The following is a 27,131-nucleotide window of genomic DNA, read 5'->3' on the forward strand; positions in this document are numbered from 1 at the left end:
GGCAGCACGGTAGCATTGTGGATAGCACAATCGCTTCACAGCTCCAGGGTCCCAGGTTCGAATCCGGCTTGGGTCACTGTCTGTGCGGAGTCTGCACATCCTCCTCGTGTGTGCGTGGGTTTCCTCCGGGTGCTCCGGTTTCCTCCCACAGTCCAAAGATGTGCAGGTTAGGTGGATGGGCCATGATAAATTGCCCTTAGTGTCCAAAATTGCCCTTAGTGTTGGGTGGGGTTACTGGGTTATGGGGATAGGGTGGAGGTGTTGACCTTGGGTAGGGTGCTCTTTCCAAGAGCCGGTGCAGACTCGATGGGCCGAATGGCCTCCTTCTGCACTGTAAATTCTATGTAAAAAGATGTTTGAAGGAAGGAAGGGCAGTGGATGTTGCCTACATCGACTTCAGCAAAGCCTTTGACAAGTTCCCTCTTGGCAGACTGGTACAAAAGGTGAAGTCACATAGGATCAAGCATGAGCTGGCAAGATGGATACAGAACTGGCTCAGTCATGGGTGCTTTTCTGAATGGAAGGATGTGACGAGTGATGTTCCGCAGGGATCAGTGCCTTTGTTGCTCATGGTATATATAAATGATTTGGAGGAAAATGTAGGTCTGGTTTGAAAGTTTGCAGACGACACAAAGATTAATGGTGTTGTGGATAGTGAAGAGGATTGTCAGAGAATACAGCACAATACAGATCGGTTGGAGACTTTGATGGAGAAATGGCAGATGGAGTGAAAAAATGCATTTTGGAAGGTTGAATACAGGTGGGAATTATACAGTAAAATGCTTTGGAGTATTGACAGGCAGAGAGATCTGTGTATCAAGGTCCACAGATCACTGAAAGTGGCAACACAGGTGGATAAGTTGGTCAACAAAGCATACGGCTAAGGGATAGGGTGCTTTCGGGGGTGTGGGTCGGGGATAGGAAGGCGTCTGACATCTACCAGGTGATGCAGGAGGTGGAGGAGGCGTCAGTAGAGGAGCTGAAGGCTAAGTGGGAAGTGGAGCTGGGGGAGCAGATTGAGGAGGGGACATGGGCAAATGCCCTGAAGAGGGTGAACTCCTCTTCATGTGCGAGGCTTAGCCTCATCCAGTTCAAGGTACTGCACGGGGCTCATATGTCCGGGACGAGGATGAGCAGGTTTTTTGAGGGTGAGGACAGGTGCATTAGGTGTTCGGGGAGCCCAACGAACCATGCCCATATGTTTTGGGCATGCCCGGCACTGGGGGAATTCTGGCAGGGGGTGGCGAGGACGGTGTCGAGGGTGGCAGGGTCCAGGGTCAAGCCAGGCTGGGGACACGCGATATTTGGGGTTGTGGTGGAGCCAGGAGTGCAGGAGGCGAAAGAGGCCGGTGTTTAGGCCTTTGCGGCCCTAGTAGCCCAGCGGAGGATCTTGTTGCAATGGAAAGATGCAAGACCCCCAAGCGTGGAGACCTGGATCAATGACATGGCGGGATTCATTAAGCTGGAGAACAAAGAACAAAGAAAATTACAGCACAGGAACAGGCCCTTCGGCCCTCCCAGCCTGCGCCGATCCAGATCCTTTATCTAAACCTGTCTCCTATTTTCCAAGGTCTACTTCCCTCTGTTGCCGCCCGTTCATATACCTGTCCAGATGCATCTTAAATGATGCTATCGTGCCCGCTTCTACCACCTCCGCTGGTAAAGCGTTCCAGGCACCCACCACCCTCTGCGTAAAAAACTTTCCACGCACATTTCCCTTAAACTTTCCCCCTCTCACCTTGAAATCGTGACCCCTTGTAACTGACACCCCACTCTTGGGAAAAGCTTGTTGCTATCCACCCTGTCCATACCTCTCATAATTTTGTATACCTCAATCAGGTCTCCCCTCAACCTCCGTCTTTCCAACAAAAACAATCCTAATCTACTCAACCTTTCTTCATAGCTAGCACCCTCCATACCAGTAACATCCTGGTGAACCTCCTCTGCACCCTCTCCAAAGCTTCCACATCCTTCTGGTAATGTGGCGACCAGAACTGCACGCAGTATTCCAAATGTGGCCGAACCAAAGTCCTATACAACTGTAACATGACCTGCCAACTCTTGTACTCAATACCCCTTCCGATGAAGGCAAGCATGCTGTATGCCTTCTTGACCACTCTATCCACCTGTGTTGCCACCTTCAGGGTACAATGGACCTGAACTCCTAGATCTCTCTGTACATCAATTTTCCCCAAGACCCTTCCATTGACTATATAGTCCGCTCTTGAATTTGATCTTTCAAAATGCATCACCTCGCGTTTTTCTGGATTGAACTCCATCTGCTATTTCTCTGCCCAACTCTCCAATCTATCTATATTTTGTTGTATTCTCTGACAGTCCTCGCTATCTGTAACTCCACCAATCTTAGTATCATCTGCAAACTTGGTAATCAGACCACATATACCTTCCTCCAGGTCATTTATGTAGATCACAAACAACAATGGTCCGAGCACGGATCCCTGTGGAACACCACTAGTCACTCTTCTCCATTTTGAGACACTCCCTTCCACCACTACTCTCTGTCTCCTGTTGCCCAGCCAGTTCTTTATCCATCTAGCTAGTACACCCTGAACCCCATACGACTTCACTTTTTCCATCAACCTGCCATGGGAAACCTTATCAAACGTCTTACTAAAGTCCATGTATATGACATCTACAGCCCTTCCCTCATCAACTAACTTTGTCATTTCCTCAAAGAATTCTATTAGGTTTGTAAGACATGACCTTCCCTGCACAAAACCATGCTGCCTATCACTGATAAGTCTATTTTCTTCCAGATGTGAATAGATCCTATCCCTCAGTATCTTCTCCAACAGTTTGCCTACCACTGACGTCAAGCTCACAGGTCTATAATTCCCTGGATTATCCCTGCTACCCTTCTTAAACAAAGGAACAACATTAGCAATTCTCCAGTCCTCTGGGACCTCACCCATGCTCAAGGATGCTGCAAAGATATCTGTTGAAGCCCCAGCTATTTTGACCCTCGCTTCCCTCAGAAACCTGGGATAGATCCCATCCGGTCCTGGGGACTTGTCCACCTTAATGTCTTTTAGAATACCCAAAACTTCCCCCTTCTGTATGACAACTTGACCTAGAGTATTTAAACATCCATCCCTAGCCTCAACATCCGTCTTGTCCCTCTCCTTTGTGAATACCGATGCAAAGTACTCATTAAGAATCTCACCCATTTCCTCTGAGTCCACGCATAAATTCCCTCTTTTGTCTTTGATTGGGCTAATCCTTTCTCTAGTTACCCTCTTGCTCCTTACATACAAATAAAAGGCTTTGGGATTTTCCTTAACCCTGTTAGCCAAAGATATTTCATGACCCCTTTTAGCCCTCTTTATTGCGCGTTTGAGATTCGTCCTACTTTCCCGATATTCCTCTAAAGCTTCATCAGTTTTGAGTTGCCTCGATCCTATGTATGCTTCCTTTATCATCTTAGATAGTCTCACAATTTCACCCGTCATCCATGGTTCCCTCATCCTGCCATTTCTATCTTTCATTTTCACAGGAACATGTCTGTCCTGCACTCTAATCAACCTTTCCTTAAAAGACTCAACATTTCAAATATGGATTTACCCTTAAACAGCTGCTTCCAATCCACATTCCCTAGTTCCTGCCGAATTTTGTTATACTCTGCCTTTCCTCAATTTAGTACTCTTCCTTTTGGACCACTCTTGTCCTTGTCCATGAGTATTCTAAAACTTACGTAATTGTGATCACTATTCCCAAAGTAATCACCGACTGAAACATCAACCACCTGGCCGGGATCATTCCCCAATACCAGGTCCAGTATGGCCCCTTCCCGAGTTGGACTATTTACATACTGCTCTAAAAAACTCTCCTGGATGCTCCTTACAAACTCTGCTTCATCTACGCCTCCAACACTACACGAATCCCATTCAATGTTGGGGAAGTTAAAATCTCCCATCACAATCACCCTATTGCTCCTACATTTTTCTATAATCTGTCTGCATATTTGCACCTCTACTTCATGCTCGCTTTTGGGAGGCCTGTAGTAAAGTCCCAACAATGTTACTGCACCCTTCCTATTTCTCAGCTCCACCCATATTGCCTCAGTGCTCGAATCCTCTATCGTGCCCTCCTTAATCACAGCTGTGATATCATCTCTGACGAGCAATGCAACTCCTCCACCCCTTCTACCTCACTCTCTATCCCTCCTGAAGCATTTATACCCTGGGATATTCAGTTGCCAGTCCTGCCCTTCCCTCAACCAAGTCTCAGTAATACCAATGACATAATATTCCCAGGTACTGATCCAAGCCCTCAGTTCATCTGCCTTACCTGCTACACTTCTCGCATTAAAACAAATGCACCTCAGACCACCTGTCCCTTTGCGTTCATCATCTCTTCCCTGTCTACTCTTCCCCTGAGTCACAATGGGAATATTATCTAGTACCTTACTGGCTTTAGTTGCTGCCTCTTTACTGACCTCTAACTTCCTAATCTGATTCCCATCCCCCTGCCACATTAGTTTAAAACCTCCCCAACAGTGTTAGCAAAAGCACCCCCTAGGACATTGGTTCCAGTCCTGCCCAGGTGTAGACCATCCAGTTTGTAATGGTCCCACCGCCCCCAAAACCGGTTCTAATGTCCCAAAAATATGAACCCCTCCCTCCTGCACAATCTCTCAAGCCACGTATTCATTGACTATTCTTGAATTTTTACTCTGACTGTCCCGTGGCACTGGTAGCAATCCTGAGATTACTACCTTTGAGGTCCTACTTTTTAAACCTGTCTCCTAACTCCCTAAATTCTGATTGTAGGACCTCATCCCTTTTTTTACATACATCGTTGGTGCCGATATGCACCACGACAACTGGCTGTTCACCCTCCCCCTTCAGTATGCCCTGCAGCCGATTGCAGACATCCCTGACCCGAGCACCCGGGAGGCAACATACCATTCGGGAGTCTCGTCTTCGCCCACAGAAACGCCTGTCTACTCCCCTTACAATTGAATCCCCTATGACTATAGCCCTGCCGGTCTTTTTACCGCCCTTCTGTGCAGCAGAGCTAGCCATGGTGCCATGAGCCTGGCTACTACTGCCTTCCGCTGGTGAGCCATCTCCCCCAACAGTATCCAAAACGGTATGCCAGTTTTGGAGGGAGATGACCGCAGGGGACACCTGCACTGCCTTCCTGCTCTTTCTCTGCCTTTTGGTCACCCATTCCCTGTCTCCATCACCAATTCTAATCTGCAGTGTGACCAGCTCACTAAATGTGCTATCCACAACCTCCTCAGCATCGCGGATGCTCCAAAGTGAGTCCACCCGCAGCTCCAGAGCCGTCATGCGGTCTAACAGGAGCTGCAGCTGGACACACTTCCTGCACATGAAGGAGTCAGGGGCATCGGCTGTGTCCCTGAACTCCCACATTGCGCACGAGGAGCATAACACGGGTCTGGGATCTCCTGCCATTTTTACCCTTTACCTTAACTGATTACAAATATAGTATCAAATAATTAATAAGTGAAACAAATAAAGATTTTAAATGAAAATGAAAATCGCTTATTGTCACGAGTAGGCTTCAATGAAGTTACTGTGAAAAGCCCCTAGTCGCCACATTCCGGCGCCTGTCCGGGGAGGCTGGTACGGGAATCGAACCGTGCTGCTGGCCTGCTTTAAAAGCCAGCGATTTAGCCCACTGAGCTAAATCAGCCCCATTTTACTTACCAATCATAATGCTCACCAACACATGAAGAGTTAAATTTCTCCCAGCAACTGCTAATTGGAGCACTTTCCTTACCAGCCAATCAGGTCACTGCTTTGCTGTGATGTCACCCTTCAGGGTAAGTTTTTAAAGAGGTAAACTTACCTTCCCGACAACCACGGTTGTTTTTTTTTGGTTAGAGGAGGGGGTAGGGAGGTCAAATTTGCCCCGAGGGGGTCGATACAAGGGTTCTTTAGGTGGTGGCAGCCTTTCCTCAACTTTCTGGCTCAACGATAGGGAACTAGGTCAGCAGCAGCGGCAACCCGGGGGGGGGGGGGGTGTATTGTTTATGTTAATTTAATTTATTTTTAATTTATTTTGTTGTTCATCGGGTTTGGGGTGGGGGGGGGGGGGGCTTATCATATGCGTTGTTACGGGTCCGGGGGTGTTTATTATTATTGTTTTGTTGTTATACATTTTTCAAACATTTCAATAAAAATTATTTTTTTAAAAAAGGCATACGGCATGCTTGCCTTCATTGGTCGGACCATTGAGTATAAAATTTGGCAAGTTATGCTGCAGCTGCACAGAATTAAGGGCAGCACGGTAGCATTGTGGATAGCACAATCACTTCACAGCACAGGAAAGGTTGAGGGTGCTAGGCTGTTTCTCATTAGAACGGAGAAGGGTGATGAGGGGCGACTTGATAGAGGTTTATAAGATTATCAGGGGAATAGATAGAGTAGACAGTCAGAGACTTTTTCCCCGGCTGGAACAAATCATTGCAAGGGGACATAAATTTAAGATAAATGGTGGAAAATATAGAGGGGATGCCAGAGGTAGGTTCTTTACCCAGAGAGTAGTGGGGGCATGAAATGCACTGCCTGTGGAAGTAGTTGAGTCGGAAACATTAGGCACCTTCAAGCGGCTATTTGATAGGTACATGGATTAGGGTAGAATAATGGAGTGTAGATTAACTTGTTCTTAAAGGCAGCAGGGTAGCATTGTGGATAGCACAATTGCTTCACAGCTCCAGGGTCCCAGGTTCGATTCCGGCTTGGGTCATTGTCTGTGTGGAGTCTGCACATCCTCTCCATGTGTGCATGGGTTTCCTCCGGGTGCTCCGGTTTCCTCCCACAGTCCAAAGATGTGCAGGTTAGGTGGATGGGCCGTGATAAATTGCCCTTAGTGTCCAAAATTGCCCTTAATGTTCGGTGGAGTTACTGGGTTGTGGGGATAGGGTGGGGGTATGGGTTTGGATAGGGTGCTCTTTCCAAGAGCTGGTGCAGACTCGATGGGCTGAATGGCCTCCTTCTGCACTGTAAATTCTATGAATCCTAGTTAGGCCACATTTGGAATATTGGGTGCAACTCTGGTCGCCTCACTACCTGAAGGGTGTGGATGTTTTGGATGGGGTACAGAATAGGTTTACCAGGACATGGCCTGGAGGATTTTGGCTATGAGGAGAGCTTGGATAAACTCAGATTGTTTTCACTGGAATGAAGGAGGTTGAGAGTCAACCTGATAGACGTTTACAAAATTATGAGGGGCATGGACAGAGTGGATAGTCAGAAGCTTTTTCCAAGGGTGGAAAGGTCAATAACGAGGCAACTAGGTATAAAGTTCAAGGGGAAAAGTGTAGAGGAGATGTGCGAGGCACGTTTTGTACACAGAGGGTGGTGGGTGTATGGAACTCGCTGCGGGGGGGGGAGGAGGGAAGCAGGGACGATAGCGATGTTTAACAGGCATCTTGACGAATACATGAATAGAACATAGAACGATACAGCGCAGTACAGGCCCTTCGGCCCACGATGTTGCACCGACATGGGAAGTCAAAAACTAAAGGCCATCTAACCTACACTATGCCATTATCATCCATATGCTTATCCAATAAACTTTTAAATGCCCTCAATGTTGGCGAGTTCACTACTGTTGCAGGTAGGGCATTCCACGGCCTCACCACTCTTTGCGTAAAAAAAACTACCTCTGACCTCTGTCCAATATCTATTACCCCTCAATTTATGGCTATGTCCCCTCGTGCTAGCCACCTCCATCCGCGGGAGAAGGCTCTCACTGTCCACCCTATCTAACCCTCTGATCATTTTGTATGCCTCTATTAAGTCACCTCTTAACCTTCTTCTCTCTAACGAAAACAACCTCAAGTCCATCAGCCTTTCCTCATAAGATTTTCCCTCCATACCAGGCAACATCCTGGTAAATCTCCTCTGCACCCGTTCCAAAGCTTCCACGTCCTTCCTATAATGAGGCACCAGAACTGTACGCAATACTCCAAATGCGGCCGTACCAGAGTTTTGTACAGCTGCAACATGACCTCATGGCTCCGGAACTCAATCCCTCTACCAATAAAGGCCAACACACCACAGGCCTTCTTCAAAACCCTATCAACCTGGGTGGCAACTTTCAGGGATCTATGTACATGGACACCGAGATCCCTCTGCTCATCCACACTGCCAAGAATTTTACCATTAGCCAAATATTCCGCATTCCTGTTATTCTTTCCAAAGTGAATCACCTCACACTTCTCTACATTAAACTCCATTTGCCACCTCTCAGCCCAGCTCTGCAGCTTATCCATGTCCCTCTGTAACCTACAACATCCTTCCACACTGTCTACAACTCCACCGACTTTAGTGTCGTCTGCAAATTTACTCACCCAAACTTCTGTGCCCTCCTCTAGGTCATTTATAAAAATGACAAACAGCAACGGCCCCAGAACAGATCCTTGTGGTACGTCACTCGTAACTGAACTCCATTCTGAACATTTGCCATCAACCACCACCCTCTGTCTTCTTTCAACTAGCCAATTTCTGATCCACATCTCTAAATCACCCTCAATCCCCAGCCTCCGTATTTTCTGCAATAGCCGACCGTGGGGAACCTTATCAAACGCTTTACCGAAATCCATATACACCACATCAACTGCTCTACCCTTGTCTACCTGTTCAGTTACCTTCTCAAAGAACTCAATAAGGTTTGTGAGGCATGAGGCATGAATAAGATGGGAATGAAAGGATACAGACCCCGGGAGTGCAAATGGTTTTACTTTAGACTGGCAGCCTGATCGGCGCTGGCTCGGAGGACCGAAGGGCCTGTTCCTGTCTGGCAGCCTGATCAGCGCTGGCTTGGAGGGCCGGTTCCTGTCAGGCAGCCTGATTGGCGCAGGCTCGGAGACGAAGGGCCTGATCCTGTCAGGCAGCCTGATTGGCGCAGGCTCGGAAGGCCAATGGGCCTGTTCCTGTCAGGCAGCCTGATCGGCGCTGGCTCGGAGGGCCGGTTCCTGTCAGGCAGCCTGATTGGCGCAGGCTCGGAGACGAAGGGACTGTTCCTGTCAGGCAGCCTGATTGGCGCAGGCTCGGAGGGCCGAAGGGCCTGTTCCTGTCAGGCAGCCTGATCAGCGCAGGCCTAGAGGGCCGAAGGGCCTGTTCCTGTCAGGCAGCCTGATTGGCACTGGCTCGGAGGGCCGAAGGGCCTGTTCCTGTCAGGCAGCCTGTTTGGCGCAGGCTCGGAGGGCCAAAGGGCCAGTTCCTGTGCTGTACTTTGAAGGAATCTATAGTTGGAAAGGAAATGAGATCCAGAAGTGGAACAATCTGTGAGAGGACATCAATTAATCACCTCTGATCCTGGAGAAAACAAGGACTTGACACTCTTGTGTGTTTGAAACAACGCTGATTTATTTAACAGACATCAAGACATTAAACTCCAGCTCAGTTACAGAGATTATTAACATCAAACATAGAACAGTACAGCACAGAACAGGCCCTTCAGCCCTCGATGTTGTGCCGAGCAATGATCACCCTACTCAAACCCACGTATCCACCCTATACCCGTAACCCAACAACCCCCCCCCCCCCCCTCCTAACCTTACTTTTTAGGACACTACGGGCAATTTAGCATGGCCAATCAACCTAACCCGCACATCTTTGGACTGTGGGAGGAAACCGGAGCACCCGGAGGAAACCCACACACACAGGGGGAGGACGTGCAGACTCCACACAGACAGTGACCCAGCCGGGAATCGAACCTGGGACCCTGGAGCTGTGAAGCATTTACGCTAACCACCATGCTACCGTGCTGCCCTGAATGAAGATGACTGAGAGAATCCTGATTGAGATGTTCGAGATCCTGAGGGGTATGGACAGGGTAAGCAGTGAGAAAGAGTTCCCTCACAAGAGATCAATAACAAGAGGACTCAGATTTACATTAATGGGGTGGACTGGATTCAATTGATCTCTCCACACATCCTCTCTACTAAACAGTACTACACTCCGTATGCTTCACCCGGTGTGCAGTATTACACTCCGTATGCTTCACCCGGTGAGCAGTAATACACTCCGTATGCTTCACCCAGTGAGCAGTACTACACTCCGTATGCTTCACCCAGTGAGCAGTACTACACTCCGTATGCTTCACCCGGTGAGCAGTACTACACTCCGTATGCTTCACCCAGTGAGCAATACTACACTCCGTATGCTTCACCCAGTGACTGTGTCTATGTATATTGTGCATTTATCGTATGTCCCATGTTTTTTCATGTATGGAATGATCTGTCTGGACTGTACACAGAATAATAGTTTCCACTGTACCCAGTACACATGACAATAAATCAAATCCTGATCCTAAAAAGATTAGAAGTGATGTGAGGAAAAGATTTTTCACCCAGGGGGTGGTTGGTGCATGGAACAAACTTCCTGAGACGGTGGAGGAAGCGGGCTTGATCAAGGTATTCAAAAGGGAATTGGATTGTTCTCCGAAAAAAAAAGAATGTGCCAGGTTATGGGGATAAAGCAGGGGAGTGGTACTCTGCAGAATATTTTCAGTGAGCCAGCACAGACTCAATGGGCTGAATGGCCACCTTCTGTACTGTAAAGATGATAGAATGAGTTCCTGAATTATGGGGATAGATCACAGACAGCAGTTTGTAATAGGACACTGCAGGTCCGAGAATACAGCTGTAGATCCAGAATATTAAACCCGAGTCCAGTTACAGGGATGATTAACATCAGCAGAAACAAACCCCAACTCAGAATGAATGTGGCTCAGTCCTGGATCTGGTTAACAGCAATAACAGCAGAATCTACTCCCTGCAGTTACTCGTGAAGTCGCTGGTGTGTCACTAGGTGGGATGAAGTAGTGAATCCCTTCCCACACTCTGAGCAGGTGAATGGCCTCTCCCCAGTGTGAAGTCGCTGGTGAGCTTTAAGGCTGGACGAATGCCTGAAGCTCTTTCCACAGTCAGTACAGCTGAATGGCCTCTCCTCAGTGTGAACCCGCTGGTGTGTCACTAGGTTGGATGAATTGATGAATCCCTTCCCACACACGGAGCAAGTGAACGGCCTCTCCCCGGTGTGAACCCGCCTGTGTAATGCCAGGTTATACATCTGAATGAATGCCTTCCCACACACGGAGCAGGTGTAGGGTCTCTCCCCAGTGTGAACCCGCTGGTGCAATGTTAGGCAGGATGATTGAGTAAATTCCTTCCAACACACGGGGCAGGTGAAGGGTCTCTCCCCTGTGTGGACGCGTCGGTGGGTTTCCAACTTAGATGGGCAAGTGAATGCCTTCCCACAGTCCCCACATATCCATGGTTTCTCTGTGGTGTCGGTGTCATCATATCTCTCCATGTTGGAAGATCAGTTGAAGCCTCGTCCTCACACAGAACACGTGTACAGTTTCTCCACTGTGAATGGTGTGATGTGTTTTCAGGCTGAGTAACTGGTTAAAGCTCTTTCCCCACAGTCAGTTCACTGGAACACTCTCACTCGGTGTGTGTTGTGTGTGTCTCAGGCTTTTCCAGTCACACTGATGTTTGAAATCTTTTCCCACGGACAGAACAGAGAAACATTTCTCCGTCCACATTCAAAGGCCAATGGTATTCAGATCCTAATGAATCGAGTGACTCTGTCAGATTTTGACGTGATGTTTGGTTTGAGTTTCTCATCTGCGAATCCTCCCCTTCTTATTCCCTGTAAATAGAATTTACAAAAGTAATCACTGTCAATCCAGGATAGAAATTTAGAACAGATAGTTCTAGTTTTTAACCGAACAATATTTCCTCTGATTCCTCCAAAGCTGTAAATTTGCTTTGCACACACTCTCCCTCCTCCCTGGGCTGAAACCCAAAGATCGTGTTACATTGCTCTCAAATATTTTGAACAAATATTTCTAAGGCCTCATTCCTCCCTTTCTTTGGAATCTCCTCTAGCCCACAACCCTCCGAGGTTCTGCACTGCTCTAATTCTGGCTTCTTGTGCATTCCCCTTTTAATCTCTCCATCATTAGTAAGCGGGTCTTCAGTTCCCTCGGCTCCAAGCTTTGACATTCTCTCCCTAACTTCTCCTTCTGTCTACCTCAACTTTCCTCGGTTAAGACACTTGTGTATTGCTGTAAAAAGAGACATGTTGTTGAAGATTTTCATCTTGCACTCATCTGAACAGATGCAAGAATACCTAATTTCAAAGATGATCAGTCAGAAGCATAATGCGACTTATTTACACTTCACTCAATCACAGAATAATACAGCACAGAAGAGGCCCGTTGAGTCTGCACCGACACTGGAAAAGTTGCTTGAAGCAATGTATTTTCATAGACAGGGACCTATCCTCTGCAGGCCAAAGGAGCATGTCCAGGCATGGCACCTTTTAAAAAAAGGCTGAACAAAAACCTCGGGGACAATAACTCCCTGGTTTATTTTCAATGGCTACGGTTGGACTATTCAGTGAAGGCGGGCCAACCAATTATCACCTTTTTCTCATACAGTACAAATGGTTGTTACCATTGTAATTTGGTATTCGTATGTCTATCCTGATGAAAATGAAATGAAAATCGCTTATTGTCACGAGTAGGCTTCAATGAAGTTACTGTGAAAAGCCCCTAGTCGCCACATTCCGGCACCTGTTCGGGGAGGGCTGGTACGGGAATTGAACTGTGCTGCTGGCCTGCTTTAAAAGCCAGCGATTTAGCCCAGTGAGCTAAACCAGCCCCTAAGGGCAATAGAAAAAGCATTGAAGGCATGTTTCTCTTTTCAGCAGCACTGAAGTTTTTTCCTGCCGACTATTTAAGACACTCCATGAAGCAAACCATGAGGCAGCAGGGTAGCATGGTGGTTAGCATAAATGCTTCACAGCTCCAGGGTCCCAGGTTCGATTCCCGGCTGGGTCACTGTCTGTGTGGAGTCTGCACGTCCTCCCCCTGTGTGCGTGGGTTTCCTCCGGGTGCTCCGGTTTCCTCCCACAGTCCAAAGATGTGCAGGTTAGGTGGATTGGCCATGCTAAATTGCCCGTAGTGTCCTAATAAAAAGTAAGGTTAAGGGGGGGGGGGGTTGTTGGGTTACGGCTATAGGGTGGATACGTGGATTTGAGTAGGGTGATTATGGCTCGGCACAACATTGAGGGCCGAAGGGCCTGTTCTGTGCTGTACTGTTCTATGTTCTAAACCTCTTTTCCCAAAGATTTGATTATTATTTTATAAAAGTGCATTGGGATAGTTTATGAAGTTAAAGATGTCATATAAATAGAATCTGTTGTTGACTGTAACACTGATCGTGTTTTACAAAACCCATTGGTTTCGCAAAAAAATCATTCTTGATTTTTGTTTTTAGGGCCTTTTATCGGGGGTTGCCCCCTACAAAGATGGTGGCCGCGCATGCGTCACGTCCTATTTGACCACCCTATAGATATGGCGGCCACACATGCGCCCTGCAGCTCACTGCCTTCCGTAAAGATGGCGGATGTTAACTCGGGCCTGACAATCACAGGAAGGCCCGAGGATTTCGCCTCGTAAATTGAGGGGTTTTGGCCAACACCGGGTGTTTATAAAAGCTCACAATCCATCCGCCAGCTGTTGTTATTTCGGTCTTTGTAAAAATCTCCATTTTAAACCCGCTCGCTCGAGATCATTACCGTCTGCCGCCAGGAACTGCACACGCTCCAGCTCACAAACCAGGGAGCTGACAATGATTGTGGAGGGTTTGCGGATCCTCTGCCGTCCAGCCGCCTGACGCTTTCTCCGGAGACCCGTCTCTCTGTCCAGGACCTTCACTGGCACTGCGCGTGCGCACTGGGCTCAGTCACAGCCCACAATGCCCGGGTGATTGACGACAGCTGCCGGCCAATAGGAAGATGGGGGCGGGACTGGATGACAGGGTGGATGAGAGAACAGAGGAACCCCCTGGATGGGGAGCAAACATTTCAACATTTGCCCCCGCAATCTGGCAGCATAATGCAGAAAGGCCGAAACAATTCAAGGGCTCATTTAAAGGAATAACTGGACAGTCAGGGAATGTCACCATTAGAACAGTAAGAAGTCTTACAACGCCAGGTTCAAGTCCAACAAGTTTGTTTCGAATCACTAGCTTTCAGAGCGCTGCTCCTTCCTCAGGTGACTCAGATTCAATCCTGGCCCCTGTCTGCGTGGATACTCCCCATGGGCATAGATCTCACCCCCACAACCCAAGGATGTGCTGGGTAGGTGAATTGGCCATGCTAAATTACCCCATAATTGGAAAAAAAAATGGCTACTCAAATTTATTTAAAGAAAAGAAGAAAATGGAATCCTACAGCACAGAAAAGGCCCTTCTGCCCATTGCATGTGCATCAGTCAGAAACAACCATCCATTCTAATCCCATTTTTAGTTTTCTCTCATGTACCATTATCTGTTTAAAGGTGAAGAAGAAGCAGCATTTAAAGAATGAGACACAAAAACTGTCGCTCTGTTCAATATGAAACTACACTCATTGTTTGTCTTCACCAAGAAGGTCGCTGTACTGGGCCTTCGAAAGAGCTCCCTACCGAAACCCACACCTCCACCCTATCCCTGTAACCCCACCGACACCAAACCTTTTTTGGACACTAAGGACAATTTAGCTTAGTGAATCCACCTAACCATCACATTATTGAACTGTGGGAGGAAACCGGAGCACCCAGAGGAAACCCATGCAGACACGGGGATAATGTGCAGACTCCACACCGACAGTGGGATCCGTGAGCTGTGAAGCAACTGTGCTAACCACGGTGCTACCTGCTGCCCGATGGAGCAGGACTAGAAAACCCTATCCCAAGATTGGTTCAAAATTAGTTAGGGGGAAGTGTTGAAGTGAGGATGTAAATTACACTGGTGCTGGCAATAATCTCCCGGTCTTTCCTGGAGCGGCTGGCCGACTGGAGAATTGCAAAGCTTATCTACTTGTTTAAAAAGGATAGCTCCAGCAATTACAGACCAGTTAGTTTAACATCAGTGGTGAGTAAGCTTCTATAATCAATTATTCCAGATAGAATTAATCGTCACATGGAAAAATATGGGCTGATTTGGAAGAACCATTTGGGCAGCACGGTAGCATTGTGGATAGCACAATTGCTTCACAGCTCCAGGGTCCCAGGTTCGATTCCCGGCTTGGGTCACTGTCTGTGCGGAGTCTGCACATCCTCCCAGTGTGTGCGTGGGTTTCCTCCGGGTGCTCCGGTTTCCTCCCACAGTCCAAAGATGTGCAGGTTAGGTGGATTGGCCATGATAAATTGTCCTTAGTGTCCAAAATTACCCTTAGTGTTCGGTGGGGTTACTGGGTTATTGGGATAGGGTGGAGGTGTTGACCTCGGGTAGGGTGCTCTTTCCAAGAGCCGGTGCAGACTCGATGGGCCGAGTGGCCTCCTTCTGCACTGTAAATTCTATGATAATCTATGAAACCAGCATAGATTTCTAAAGGGGAAAATGCTGGAATATTTTATCGGATGTAACAGAAAGGGTCGATGATGTTAATGCTGCTTATGTAGTGTGCATGGACTTTCAGTAGGCATTCGATACTATGCAACAAAACAGACTTGTGAGAACAATTATAGCTCATGAAATAAAAGGGAGATTGGTGATACAGATTGGCTGCATAATAGGGAGCAGGGAGTAACAGTCAATGGATATTATCAGGCAGGAGGAAGGTTTGTAGTGGTGTTCCACAGGAGTCAGTATTTGGATCCTTGCTTTTCCTGGTGTATATTAATGATCTAGTTCATGGTCTGTGGGGGACAATTTTGATTTTGCAGATGGCACAAAATTTGGAAGTATTACAAACTGTGAAGAAAACAGTGTCGAGCTTCAAATTGGACATATATAGGTTGGTGGAGTGGGCAGGTGGGTGACAGAGTGAATTTAATGTGGAGAAGTGTGAGGTAACACATTTTGGTACTTGTTATCAATCTAGTTATCGAACCATTTTCATTTTCTACCTGACCTGTATCTCCATGATAACACATATTATGCTTTATTTCGTCATTTCTAAATAGCCTATAAAAGATTTGTTTCTCCCAATTTACCCAGATCATCATGTGGAACTTCCCAATTAGTTTTCCTGTCACACGGCCGGATTAGTTTGGACACAGGTTCAGGTGGTGACAAAAATCCTGGTGTTTTCTCAGTCACCAGTAGTAATTATGAACATATGGGGACATGAAAGAGAAACAGTCCCCCAATCTGACCCCTAAACAAAATTAATTCTTTTGAAAGAGATCAAGATGTGATACAAGTTGAATTACAGCCACTTTGTGAGAGAAAACCTCATCATGAAGGATGGGTGAGACCTTACTTGCTGTGAGGGATGAGGGAAAGTCTTTGTGATGGAGTACCACCTCTTTGACCATACTCACTTCAGGGTCTGGGTCCTGACAAGTTTTTAAATGAGTTTAACTAAAGTCTGTCATACCGGTGCCAATGATTGTGTTTTGTCTTTCTGGTAGATCCCATGAATCTCCTCTGGAGCAGCTTTCCTGGTGAGTCAGTCTGCCTCGTTATTACCATCATCCTCTTCACTAACTCCTGCTGCCAATGTACATTTACCTTACAAACAACAATTGATCCTGGACACTTATCAGCAACATCCCAAATCTTTCAGAGTTTGGGGTGGTGGATGAATGGTTTCCTTTCTGCTGTGGAAAAGCTCTGATTTTGTTATTGCCAGAGAAGTATGTTTTCAGTGGAGTTTTCATAATTTTTGATGATTCTGTCAGTAACCATTTCAAGGGCTGTGAAGATGATGATGTCCTCAGATTTCTGGGCCAAATATTGTGGTGTTCATTTGAAAAGGACACTACAGCTGTCATTGGGAATCAAAGACACGGCACCAGACTGATACAGATCTTGTTCATAAAACCCAGAATCGTTCACAAACCCAAGTACCATCTAACAGTGATGTGGCTTTAACAGGCCTATGGGACTCAGCCTCTTTCCTCTGACAGGTTTGTGGGGCTCGTTCATACTGCAACATTTCAGCCAAATGAGAATTGTGAAGTTAAAGGCTATTAAGTCCTTTATTTTGTAACCCCATTTCATCTCGTCTATCACACCAGGATACTCCCCTCACTTGACCCTTTAGTAATGTTACTGTGGTTTGTGCAGTTTCTCCAATTGTTCTATTAAACTTTATCAAGTGCTCTGTGTGCGTAACTATTGGTGAGAGCTTAATATCTGCTCGATAAATTGGACAATCAATCTTTCCACGGGGTTAAATGTGACTGTGAATGGTGGAAAATCTTTTCCATTAAAATCTCAGATTACTACAGCAGATGTGCATTGTTCTGACTCTGCCATCAGGGCTGCGAGATTAATTGATTAGATCTTCCAAAGAGACAGTACAGGTATAATAATCATGGAATTTACAGAGCAGGAATATTCGGCCCATCAGTCTACACCGGTCCTTGAAAGAACACCCTACTGAAGCCCACACATCCACACTAACTCTGTAACACCACATAACCTTTGGACACTAAGGGGCAATTTAGCATTGCCAATCCACCTAACCTGCACATCTTTGGATTGAGGGAGGAAACTGTAGCACCCAGAGGAAACCCGGAGAAAGTGCAAACTCCACACACGGTCATCCAAAGCCGTAATTGAACTTGGGTCCTGGGAGCTGTGAGGCAGCAGTGCTAACCGCTGTGCCACTGTGCCGAATGACTTCTCTTTGAGCAGGATTGTTCGATAAAACAGTCAATATTCAGTATCAGAGGTAGAGAGAGGAACCAGCGACTGTGGGATTGAACCCAGCCAGATTCAGCAACATCAGAGAAGTGGGGGTGGGGGGAGAGGAAACAGTATAAAAGCATTACAAACTCTACATGGTGGCACAAGAGAACTTGGAGAAATGTAAGGTAGCAGATTACCAATTTACAATTTTTGAGATTTAAAAAAATTATGTCAAAGGGTAAAAAAGATATTTTGTATTAAATGTTTTAGCTTCCAAGGTGCACTATTACCCAATGTCCCCTGCGGCTGGGACTGTGCATTATTCACACCACAGTAGTCCAGTGCGCAGGCGCAGTGCTGCATCTGGGGCATGCGCAGTGTCACTTTTCTCGGTGCTCTGGGAGCGCAGGAGAGGCATATTCTGATGGTGAGAGTTAGTGGGGCGGAGGGAGGAATGGAGCCGGGAGATGGGGTGCGGAGGCAGCGGAGACTTCATAACCCCGCGGTGCAGGCCCCAGGCCCGGAATCAGACCCTGCAGATCCCGAGTTTGCAGCTGTGGGGCGTTTATCCGGGTCAGGCCCAGTTCCACCGCTGCCAGCGTACTGCAGGGCGCATGCGCGGCCAGCCTGGCCCTTTGATCAGAGAATCCCTCCAGCAGTGTTTCTCAAACTATTTTACCCGGGACCCATTTTTAACAACCGGCCATCCTCTTCATTCCAGGGATCATTCTTGTCAACCTCCTCTGGAAACTTTCCAAGACCATCACATCCTTCCTTAGATACAGGACCCACAACTGCTCACAATATTCCAAATGGAGACTGACCAGAGCCTTACACAACCTCAGAAGTACATTCCTACTCTTCTATTCTAGCCCTCTCGACATAAATGCTAACATTGCATTTGCCTCTTTAACTGCTGAATTAACCTGCACGTTCACCTCAAGAGGACTCCTAAGTCCCTTGTGCTTCTGATGTCCTGTGCCTTTTCTCATTTAGAAAGTAGTCTATGCCTCCATTTTCCCACCTCAGACTTTTCCACATTGTATTCCATTTGCCATATCTTGGCCACTCTCCTAGCCAGCCCAGGTCCTTCTGCAGCCCCTCTGCTTCCTCAATATTATCTGTCCCTCTGCATATCTTTGTATCATCTGTAAATGTAGCAACAGTGCCCTCAGTTCCTTCTTCCCGATTGTTAATGTATATAAAAGAAAATTACAGCACACGAACAGGCCCTTCGGCCCTCCAGGCCTGCGCCGACCTTGCTACCTGCCAAACTTAAAACCTTCTTCACCTCCGAGGTCCGTATCCCTCATCCCTCTATTCCCATCCTATTCATGTATTTGTCAAGATACACCTTAAACGTCACTATAGTAGCTGCTTCTAGCACCTCCTCCAGCAGTGAGTTCCAGACACTGTGTAAAAAAAATTCACTCGCACATCTCCTCTACACTTTGCCCCTCGCACCTTAAACCTATGTCCCAATGTAATTGACTCTTCTACCTGGGAAAAGGTTTCTGACTATCCACTCTGTCCGTGCCCCTCATAATTTTGTAGACTTCTATAAGGTCGCCCCTCAACCTTTGTCGTTCCAGTGAGAAAAAAACAAGTTTCTCCAACCTCACCTCATAGCTAATGCCCTCCATACCAGGCATCATCCTGATAAATCTCTTTGGTACCCTCTCCAAAGCCTCCACATCCTTCTGGTAGTGTGGCAACCAGAATTGAACACTATATTCCAAGAGTGGCCTAACTAAGGTTCCGTACAGTTGTAGCAGGACTTGCCAATTTTTAAACTCAGTGCCCTGGCCGATGAAGCCAAGCATGCCGTATAACCTCTTGACTATCGTCTCCACCTGCCTTGTGACTTCCAAAGACCTGTGGATCTGTACACCCAGATCCCTCTGCCTGTCAATACATTTAAGGGTTCTGCCATTTAGTGTATATTTCCCACCTGTATTAGATCTTCCAAAATGCATTACCTCACATTTGCGTGGCACGGTAGCACAGTGGTTAGCACTGTTACCTCACAGCGCCAGGGTCCCAGATTCGATTCCGGACTTGGGTCACTGTCTGTGCAGACTCTGCATGTTCTCCCTGTGACTGCGTGGGTTTTCTCCGGCTGCTGCAGTTCCCTCCGACTGCGGGATTTTCATAGTAACGTCATTGCAGTGTTAATGTAAGCCTACTTGTGATATTAATAAAGATTATTTATTAACTTAACGGGAGTTCAGTGCACAGAAGCCGTGCTGAATCGCCTGGAGCATGCACAGTCTCACTTTTCTCTGAGCCGTGTGCTTGCGGGAGAGGCTTTTGGAAATTGGTGAGAGCGAGCAGGACAGAGGGAGGCATTGAGCGGAGGGATCATAAACCCACAGCATAGGCCGCAAGCCCGAATAAGACCCCAGAGGTCCCACGTTTGCAGCTCCTGGGCTTTGTCCCCAGGAACAGGCCCCGGTTAAAAGCCACCATCTTGTTTCAATGGGAGCAGTGAGCATGCGGGACCATTTTGGAGATGCAGTGGGTCATGGGCGGGGCTTCAGTGCCCCAGTGACCAGAAAAGAAAATCATTGTCTCATTGATATACTCTCACTCTGCATTCGCCTTTCATGGTCACTTCCTTCTGGTAGTGCCCATCCCACTAATTATTAGATTGATTCAGCACAACCTGCCTTTGTGTTTTGTGGGTTCGCTCTCACTCCTTATTTCTGTTTTATGTCGATTTCACAGGGTATTAGCAGGGGAGGATTTGCAGTCGGGAAACTCAAACAAAACGTCACATCAAGATCTGACAGTCTCCCAATTCAGCACATCCTAATATCAGATTTTTAACATGGAAGGAAAAAGCAGTGTTTACAGTGGAGAGAATCCGTACACATGTTCTGTGTGTGGGCAAGGCTTCAACCAATTATCTGACTTCTCAGATCATAAAGGCAGTCGCACTGGGGGAAAGCCGTGGAAATGTGGGGTCTGTGAGAAAGGTTTCAATTACCCGCCTGACCTGGAACCTCATCAGCGTAGTCACACCGGAGAAAGGCCATTTACTTGCTCCGAGTGTGGGAAGGGATTTACTCGATCATCCAATCTGATGATACACCAGCGAATTCACACGGACCAGAGACCATTCAGGTGCTCCCACTGTGAGTCTCGTTTCAAACGTTCATCTGACCTCAATGTACACCAGCGAGTTCACACTGGGGAGAGGCCGTTCACCTGCTCGACATGTGGGAAGAGATTCACTCGATCGTCCAATCTGCTGACACACCAGCGAGTTCACTCCGGGGAGAGACCATTCACCTGCTCTGAATGTGGGAAGGGATTCATTCAGTCAACTTTCCTGCTGCAACACCAGCAGGTTCACACTGGAGAGAGGCCATTCACCTGCTCTGATTGTGGGAAGGGATTTATTCGTTCATCAGACCTGCTGACACACCAGCGAGTTCACACTGGAGAGAAGCCATTCATCTGCTGCATTTGTGGGCTAGGATTTGCTCGCTCATCCACAATGCTGAGACACCAGAGGGTTCACACTGGGGAGAAGCCGTTCACCTGCTCTAAGTGTGGGAAGAGCTTTTTTCGATCATACAATCTATTAACACACCAGCGAATTCACACCAGGGAGATTTCTCACCTAGGGCGGCACAGAGGTACAATGGTTAGCACTGCTGCCACACAGCATGAGGGACCGGAGTTCAATTCTGGCCTTGGGTGACTGTGGAGTTTGCACTTTATCCCTGTATCTGCGTTGGTTTCCAATGGTGCTCTGGTTTCCTCCCACAGTGCAGATTAGGTGGATTGGCCATGCTAAATTATCCGTTTGTGTCTAGAGATGTGCAGGTTAGGTGGGGTTATTGGGATAGAGTGGGGGAGTGGGCCTGGGTAAGGTGCTCTTTTAGAGGGTCACGCAGACTCGACAGGCAAATGGTCTCCTTCTGCAATCTAGGGATACTATGGGGAGGCCATTCACCTGCTCCGAATGTGGGAAGAGATTCATTCATTCATCTAACCTGCTGCAACACAACTGATTTCACACTGGAGAGACCTTACAAATACCCAATGGGAAGTGTTATAAAGGTTCCCGGGAACTGATAATCCATCAGCTTGTTCACACTGAAGAGAGACCTCTTCATGTGGGACTGGTTTAAAGCGATCATCTCAACTCACTGCACACCAGTGCACTCACACTAGGGAGAGGCCATTCACCTGCATCATGTGTGGGAAGGGATTCACTCAGTCATCCTCTTTGCTGAGGCACCTGCAAGTTCACAAGTAAGTCCAGTATAAAGGTCCTTCCAGTTTATTCCGTTATTTCTCCTTTCTTTTATTTTGCTGTCATTATTCTAATCCATGGATGATTAGTGGATCTTTAAGTCAAGCAGCAGAATACAGATGTTCCAGGAGAGAACACCCTGCTTCTCTCTGCTGGTTTAAACAGGAGCTTCACACTTGTTGGCACCAGAGAGAGAGATGGGGAGGGACACAGTTTGATTAATTGGCTGATGGTCAGTGAATTGCCCCAAAATGCCGTACTCTGCCTGGTAACAGGTGGTGATTGGATTCTATCCGAGTGGAATGATTTTCAGAGTCCCGAGGAGTTTTAGTTTTGATCCTGGCAGCACAGAGACAAGATCTTGCTATTGAAAAAAGAACAATACTCTCTGCATATTCCCCAGAAAAGCTGGGAGTGGTGTATTTCTGGAATTTGCAGGGTACTTGAATTAATTTAGCCACAGGAAAACCATTCCAGGCTGCAAACAAAGACCAGAAGCTGCCATTTATCTCCAGGAAGACTGAGTGTTGTATTTTTGAAACTAAAGAGATCTGAACGAATCTACAAGAACGATTCCAAACTGAAGGCAGGGTTTGGGGCGGGGTCAGGTGCTGCAAACCCACCATCTGAAACAAAGACTCTTTCCTCTTACTGATGATTTTTACACCATACCACCCCAGTGTTTGTCTTGTGTGTGTGTAGAGGGCCAGGGGCAAGTTAAAATGGGGAATTAGAAGTTAGATAATAATTAACCAGTTGTATTTGCTGCATATTTCATTCTAGTTCTTGTTGCAAATAAACAGTAATTGTGTTTACATTTACAAACCTGGTGACTAATTATTGGGCAGCCAAGGCCAAAGACTTTGGGTATTTTTCTCAGAATTATTGATTAATAAACTTGTGTTGTGTCTCCGGGTCAAGTGGGTCTGGAATTCTCCGCTCACTAGTTGTAACAACAGTGATTGGATTTTACTATTACTCACATCCAGGAGTGAAGCAGGTTCATTGGGGTCAGTTTATGCTGACATTAACAAACCCCAGCTCAGTTATAGGGTACTGTGGATAATAGTGAAATAAATCAGCTTTGTGTTAAATACACCGTGTTGGGTTTTTAAAAATATCTCTAACACAAGTTAGTTCCTGTTTTTTTTTTACATAGAATTTACAGTGCAGAAGGAGGCCATTTGGCCCATCGAGTCTGCTCCGGTTCTTGGAAAGAGCATCCTACCCAAAGTCAACACCTCCACCCTATCCCCATAACCCAGTAACCCCACCCAACACTAAGGGGAATTTTGGACACTAAGGACAATTTATCATGGCCAATCCACCTAACCCGCACATCTTTGGACTTTGGGAGGAAACCGGAGCACCCGGAGGAAACCCACGCACACACTGGGAGGATGTGCAGACTCCGCACAGACAGTGACCCAAGCCGGAATCGAACCTGGGACCCTGGAGCTGTGAAGCGATTGTGCTATCCACAATGCTACCGTGCTGCTGTTGAAGTGCTCTATCTCTTTCCGGCCTGCTCCATCCTCACCTCCAACAACCAGTGTGAGGAGCTTCTTTGTCACTAAGATTCAGGTAACCAGATGAGGTATCTCTGGTGCTTTCCTCCCTTCCACTCACCCAAACTGCTTCGAAGGTTCCCTCTCGGCCTGAAGTAACATATTTCTCCAGTTTCTGTCCAATCTCCTGCCCCGCTCTATCTCCTGCCCCGCTCTATCTCCTGCCCTGCTCTGTCTCCTGCCCCACTCTATCTCCTGCCCCGCTCTATCTCCTGCCCCGCTCTGTCTCCTGCCCCGCTCTGTCTCCTGCCCCGCTCTGTCTCCTGCCCCGCTCTATCTCCTGCCCCGCTCTGTCTCCTGTCCCGCTCTGTCTCCTGCCCCGCTCTATCTCCTGCCCCGCTCTATCTCCTGCCCCGCTCTGTCTCCTGTCCCGCTCTATCAGAGCTCAACCTTTTGCTGAGATCCACCTCTAGTGCCTCGACTATTCCCAATAAACTGCTGACCATTATTTTCCCGTATTTGGTATTGTCCCTCCTTCAAATGCACTGTTATCACCCACCTTGAAAAACAAGAACATTTGACTCCACCATCTTTGCAAACCAGTGCCCCATTTCCAACCTCCCTTTCCTCTCCAATGTCCTAGTACTTGGTGTTCCCCAAAGATCTATCCTCGGCCTCTCCTATTTCCCATCTACACGCTGCCACTAGGGGACATCATCCAAAAGCACCGTGTTAGTTTTCACATGGACACTGACAACACCCAGCTCTACCTCTCCCCCATCCCTCTCCATTCCTCCACTGTCACTAAATTATCAAACTGATTGTTCCACATCCAGTACTGGATGAGCAGAAAGCCATTGTCCTCAGTCACCATTACAAATTCCGTTCCCTAACTCTCAAGTTCATCCCTCTCCCTGGGAACTGTCTGTGGCTGAACCACACTCTGCACAATCTCTGGGTCAGATCTGACCCCAAGGTGAGTTTCTGACCACATGTCCACACCATCATTAATACAAGATATTTCAATCTCCATAATGTCACCTTTCTCCACCTCACCCCAGCTCATCTGCTGCTGAAACCCTCGTCCATGCCCCTGTTACCTTTAAACTTGGTGATTCCAATACATTCCTGTCCAGCCTCTCACATTCACCCCACCCCCACACAGAAACGTGAGATCATCCAGGACTCTGCTGCCTGTGAGCTTCCTCACACCAAGATCTGTTCACCATCACCCTGTACTCACTGACCTAGAATGGTTTCAGTTCAAGAAATGCCTCATTTTAAAACTCACATTCTGGATATTAAATTCGATCATGGTCTTGTCCCCTCCTATCTCCGATATCTCCAGTCACACACCCTCGGAGATATCCACGTTCTTCTCATTCTGGACTCTTCAGCATCCCTGATTTTAATTACACCACCATTGGTTGCCATCCCAAGACAGGAATCTCTTAAATTAATCCCGGAAACCTCTCCTGATTAAAGTTACTTGTCAAATCTGCCTCTCAAATCAACCTCTGACCATCTACCCAAATATTGTCCCGAGGGAGAAAGTGGGTTCCATGGTTAAGTTGGACTCTGAGAGAGTGTCAGGGTAGATTGTGAAAATGTAGAGGAAGATATGGTTTCAGACTTGAGGAAGGCGAAACTTTAGAGACAGTTCAGTCCAGTGGGCTGGTGGAAGGGAGGGAAGCAGCAGAGGCAGCTGATTGGATTGTCTCAATCTCAGTAACAAAGAAGCTCCATGAGCTCCTCACACTTGTTGGAGGTGAGGATGGAGGAGATAGGCTAAATCTAACGTATTTCATTTTAATCCAGAATATGCCCTCAAAATGGGCTGGAATTTATGAAGCTCAGCAGACACAGAGCTAGATAAACATGGTTCAATCCTGGATATGAATTTACAGCAAAATCTAATCACTAGTTCCTGGTGAACATGTTGGTGAGTCAGCTGTGTGGATAACTGAGTGAATCCCTTCCCACACTCAGAGAAGATGAACAGTCTCTCCTCAGGGTCAGAGTGCTAGTGTAAAGTGAATTAGGATGATTGCCTGAATCCAGTCCCACAGTGCAAGCACCTAACGGTCTCTCGCCAGTGTGAACATGTTGATGGGACATCAGTTTCTGGGAAATTTTAAAGCACTTTCCACAATCTGCGCATTTAAAACATCTCACATCAGTGTGAACCCACTGGTGTGTCAGCAGGTTGGACGAGTGAGCAAATCCCTTCCCACACTTGGAGCAGCTGAACATCTCTTCCCTGTGTGAACTCACTGGTGTGTCAGCAGGTGGGATGAGTTGGTTAATCCAAAGAGTGGTGGGCCTGTGGAATTCATTGCCGCGGAGTGCAGTGGAGGCCGGGACGCTAAATGGCTTCAAGGCAGAGATAGATAAATTCTTGATGTCGCGAGGAATTAAGGGCTACGGGGAGAATGCTGGTAGGTGGAGTTGAAATGCCCATTGGCCATGATTGAATGGCGGAGTGGACTCGATGGGCCGAATGGCCTTACTTCCACTCCTATGTCTTATGGTCTTATGGTAATCCCTTCCCACGAGTAGGTGAACTGTCCAATGTGACTGCCCAGATGAACTGCCAGCACAAATTGAATCCTTCCACATGACTGGAGATTCTCCCTGTTGTGACAGTATTAATGTTTTGGCAGGTCAGATAATCGGCTGACTTCTCTTCCACACACAGAACACAGAAACAGTTTGCTCACTGTGAACAGTGCTTTTTCCTTCCATGTCGAAAATACAATCATATATTAGGTGTCATATCCTGATGTGATGTTTGGTGTGAGCTTCAAGACTGGAGAGTTCCTCTTCTGATAATGTGTTAAAACAGAAAAAAGGGTGTGAGAGAGAACCCACAAAAACACAAAGGCAGGTTGTGAAATTGAGCTGAATGAATCTGGTCATTTGTGGGGCCGGCACTGGGAAAAAGTGACCATGAAAACGGCTGGATTGTTATAAAAACCCAACTGGTTCCCAAATGTCCCGAAAGACTTGCTGTTAGGTACTTTGGACATTCTGAATTCTCCCTCTGTGTAGGTGAACAGATGCCGGAATGTGGCGACTGGGGACTTTTCACAGTAACTTCATTGCAGTGTTAATGTAAGTCTATTTGTGACAATAAAGATTGTTACTATTAATGTCCTTCAGGGAAAAGGAATCTGCCAACTGGTCTGGGCCAAAAGTTCTGGACACTGTGGAGCAGAGAGAGAAGGGAGTGGCAGGGATGAAGGAGAGGGATTTTGTATATCGAAAACTCAACCAGAATGTTAATGCCCAAACACTCAACCTCCATACCTAGAAACACCCGGGCAGCAGCTGGATGTGAACAGCATCACATACAACTGCTCAAAGTCACACACCGACCTGACTTCAATAAAAATAAAATACTGCAGCTACTGAAAATCTGCAATAAAACAAGAACATTCTGAAAATATTCCACAGGCCAAGCAGTAGCTGTGGAGAAAGAGTTTTTTTTTTTGTTTTTATAAATTTAGATTACCCAATTATATTTTCCAATTAAGGGGCAATTTAGCATGGCCAATACACCTACTCTGCACATTTTTGGGTTGTGGGGGCGAAACCCACGCAGACACGGGGAGAATGTGCAAACTCCACATGGACAGTGACCCAGAGCCGGGATCGAACCTGGGACCTCAGCTCCGTGAGGCGGTTGTGCTAACCAGTAGGCCACTGTGCTGCCCGT

At 47.1% G+C, this 27,131-nt stretch overlaps 1 protein-coding gene across 1 annotated transcript; it reads left to right on the forward strand.

Annotated features, from left to right (window-relative positions):
- The first annotated feature begins 18,001 nt into the window (after positions 1 to 18,001).
- LOC119951160 (zinc finger protein 239-like) lies at positions 18,002 to 21,399 on the forward strand. Its single transcript, XM_038774188.1, has 2 exons — positions 18,002 to 18,065; positions 20,366 to 21,399. The coding sequence occupies exon 2, from the start codon at positions 20,469 to 20,471 to the stop codon at positions 21,345 to 21,347; it is 879 nt and encodes a 292-aa protein (XP_038630116.1). The 5' UTR covers positions 18,002 to 18,065; positions 20,366 to 20,468; the 3' UTR covers positions 21,348 to 21,399.
- The last annotated feature ends 5,732 nt before the right edge of the window (positions 21,400 to 27,131 follow it).

Source organism: Scyliorhinus canicula, chromosome 17 (genome assembly GCF_902713615.1).
Source record: "Scyliorhinus canicula chromosome 17, sScyCan1.1, whole genome shotgun sequence".
Classification (NCBI taxonomy): Eukaryota; Metazoa; Chordata; class Chondrichthyes; order Carcharhiniformes; family Scyliorhinidae; genus Scyliorhinus; species Scyliorhinus canicula.

Excerpts from the sequence above, each read along its gene's own strand:
- LOC119951160 (XM_038774188.1), top strand. The coding sequence starts at position 20,469 with ATGGAAGGAAAAAGCAGTGTTTACAGTGGAGAGAATCCGTACACATGT.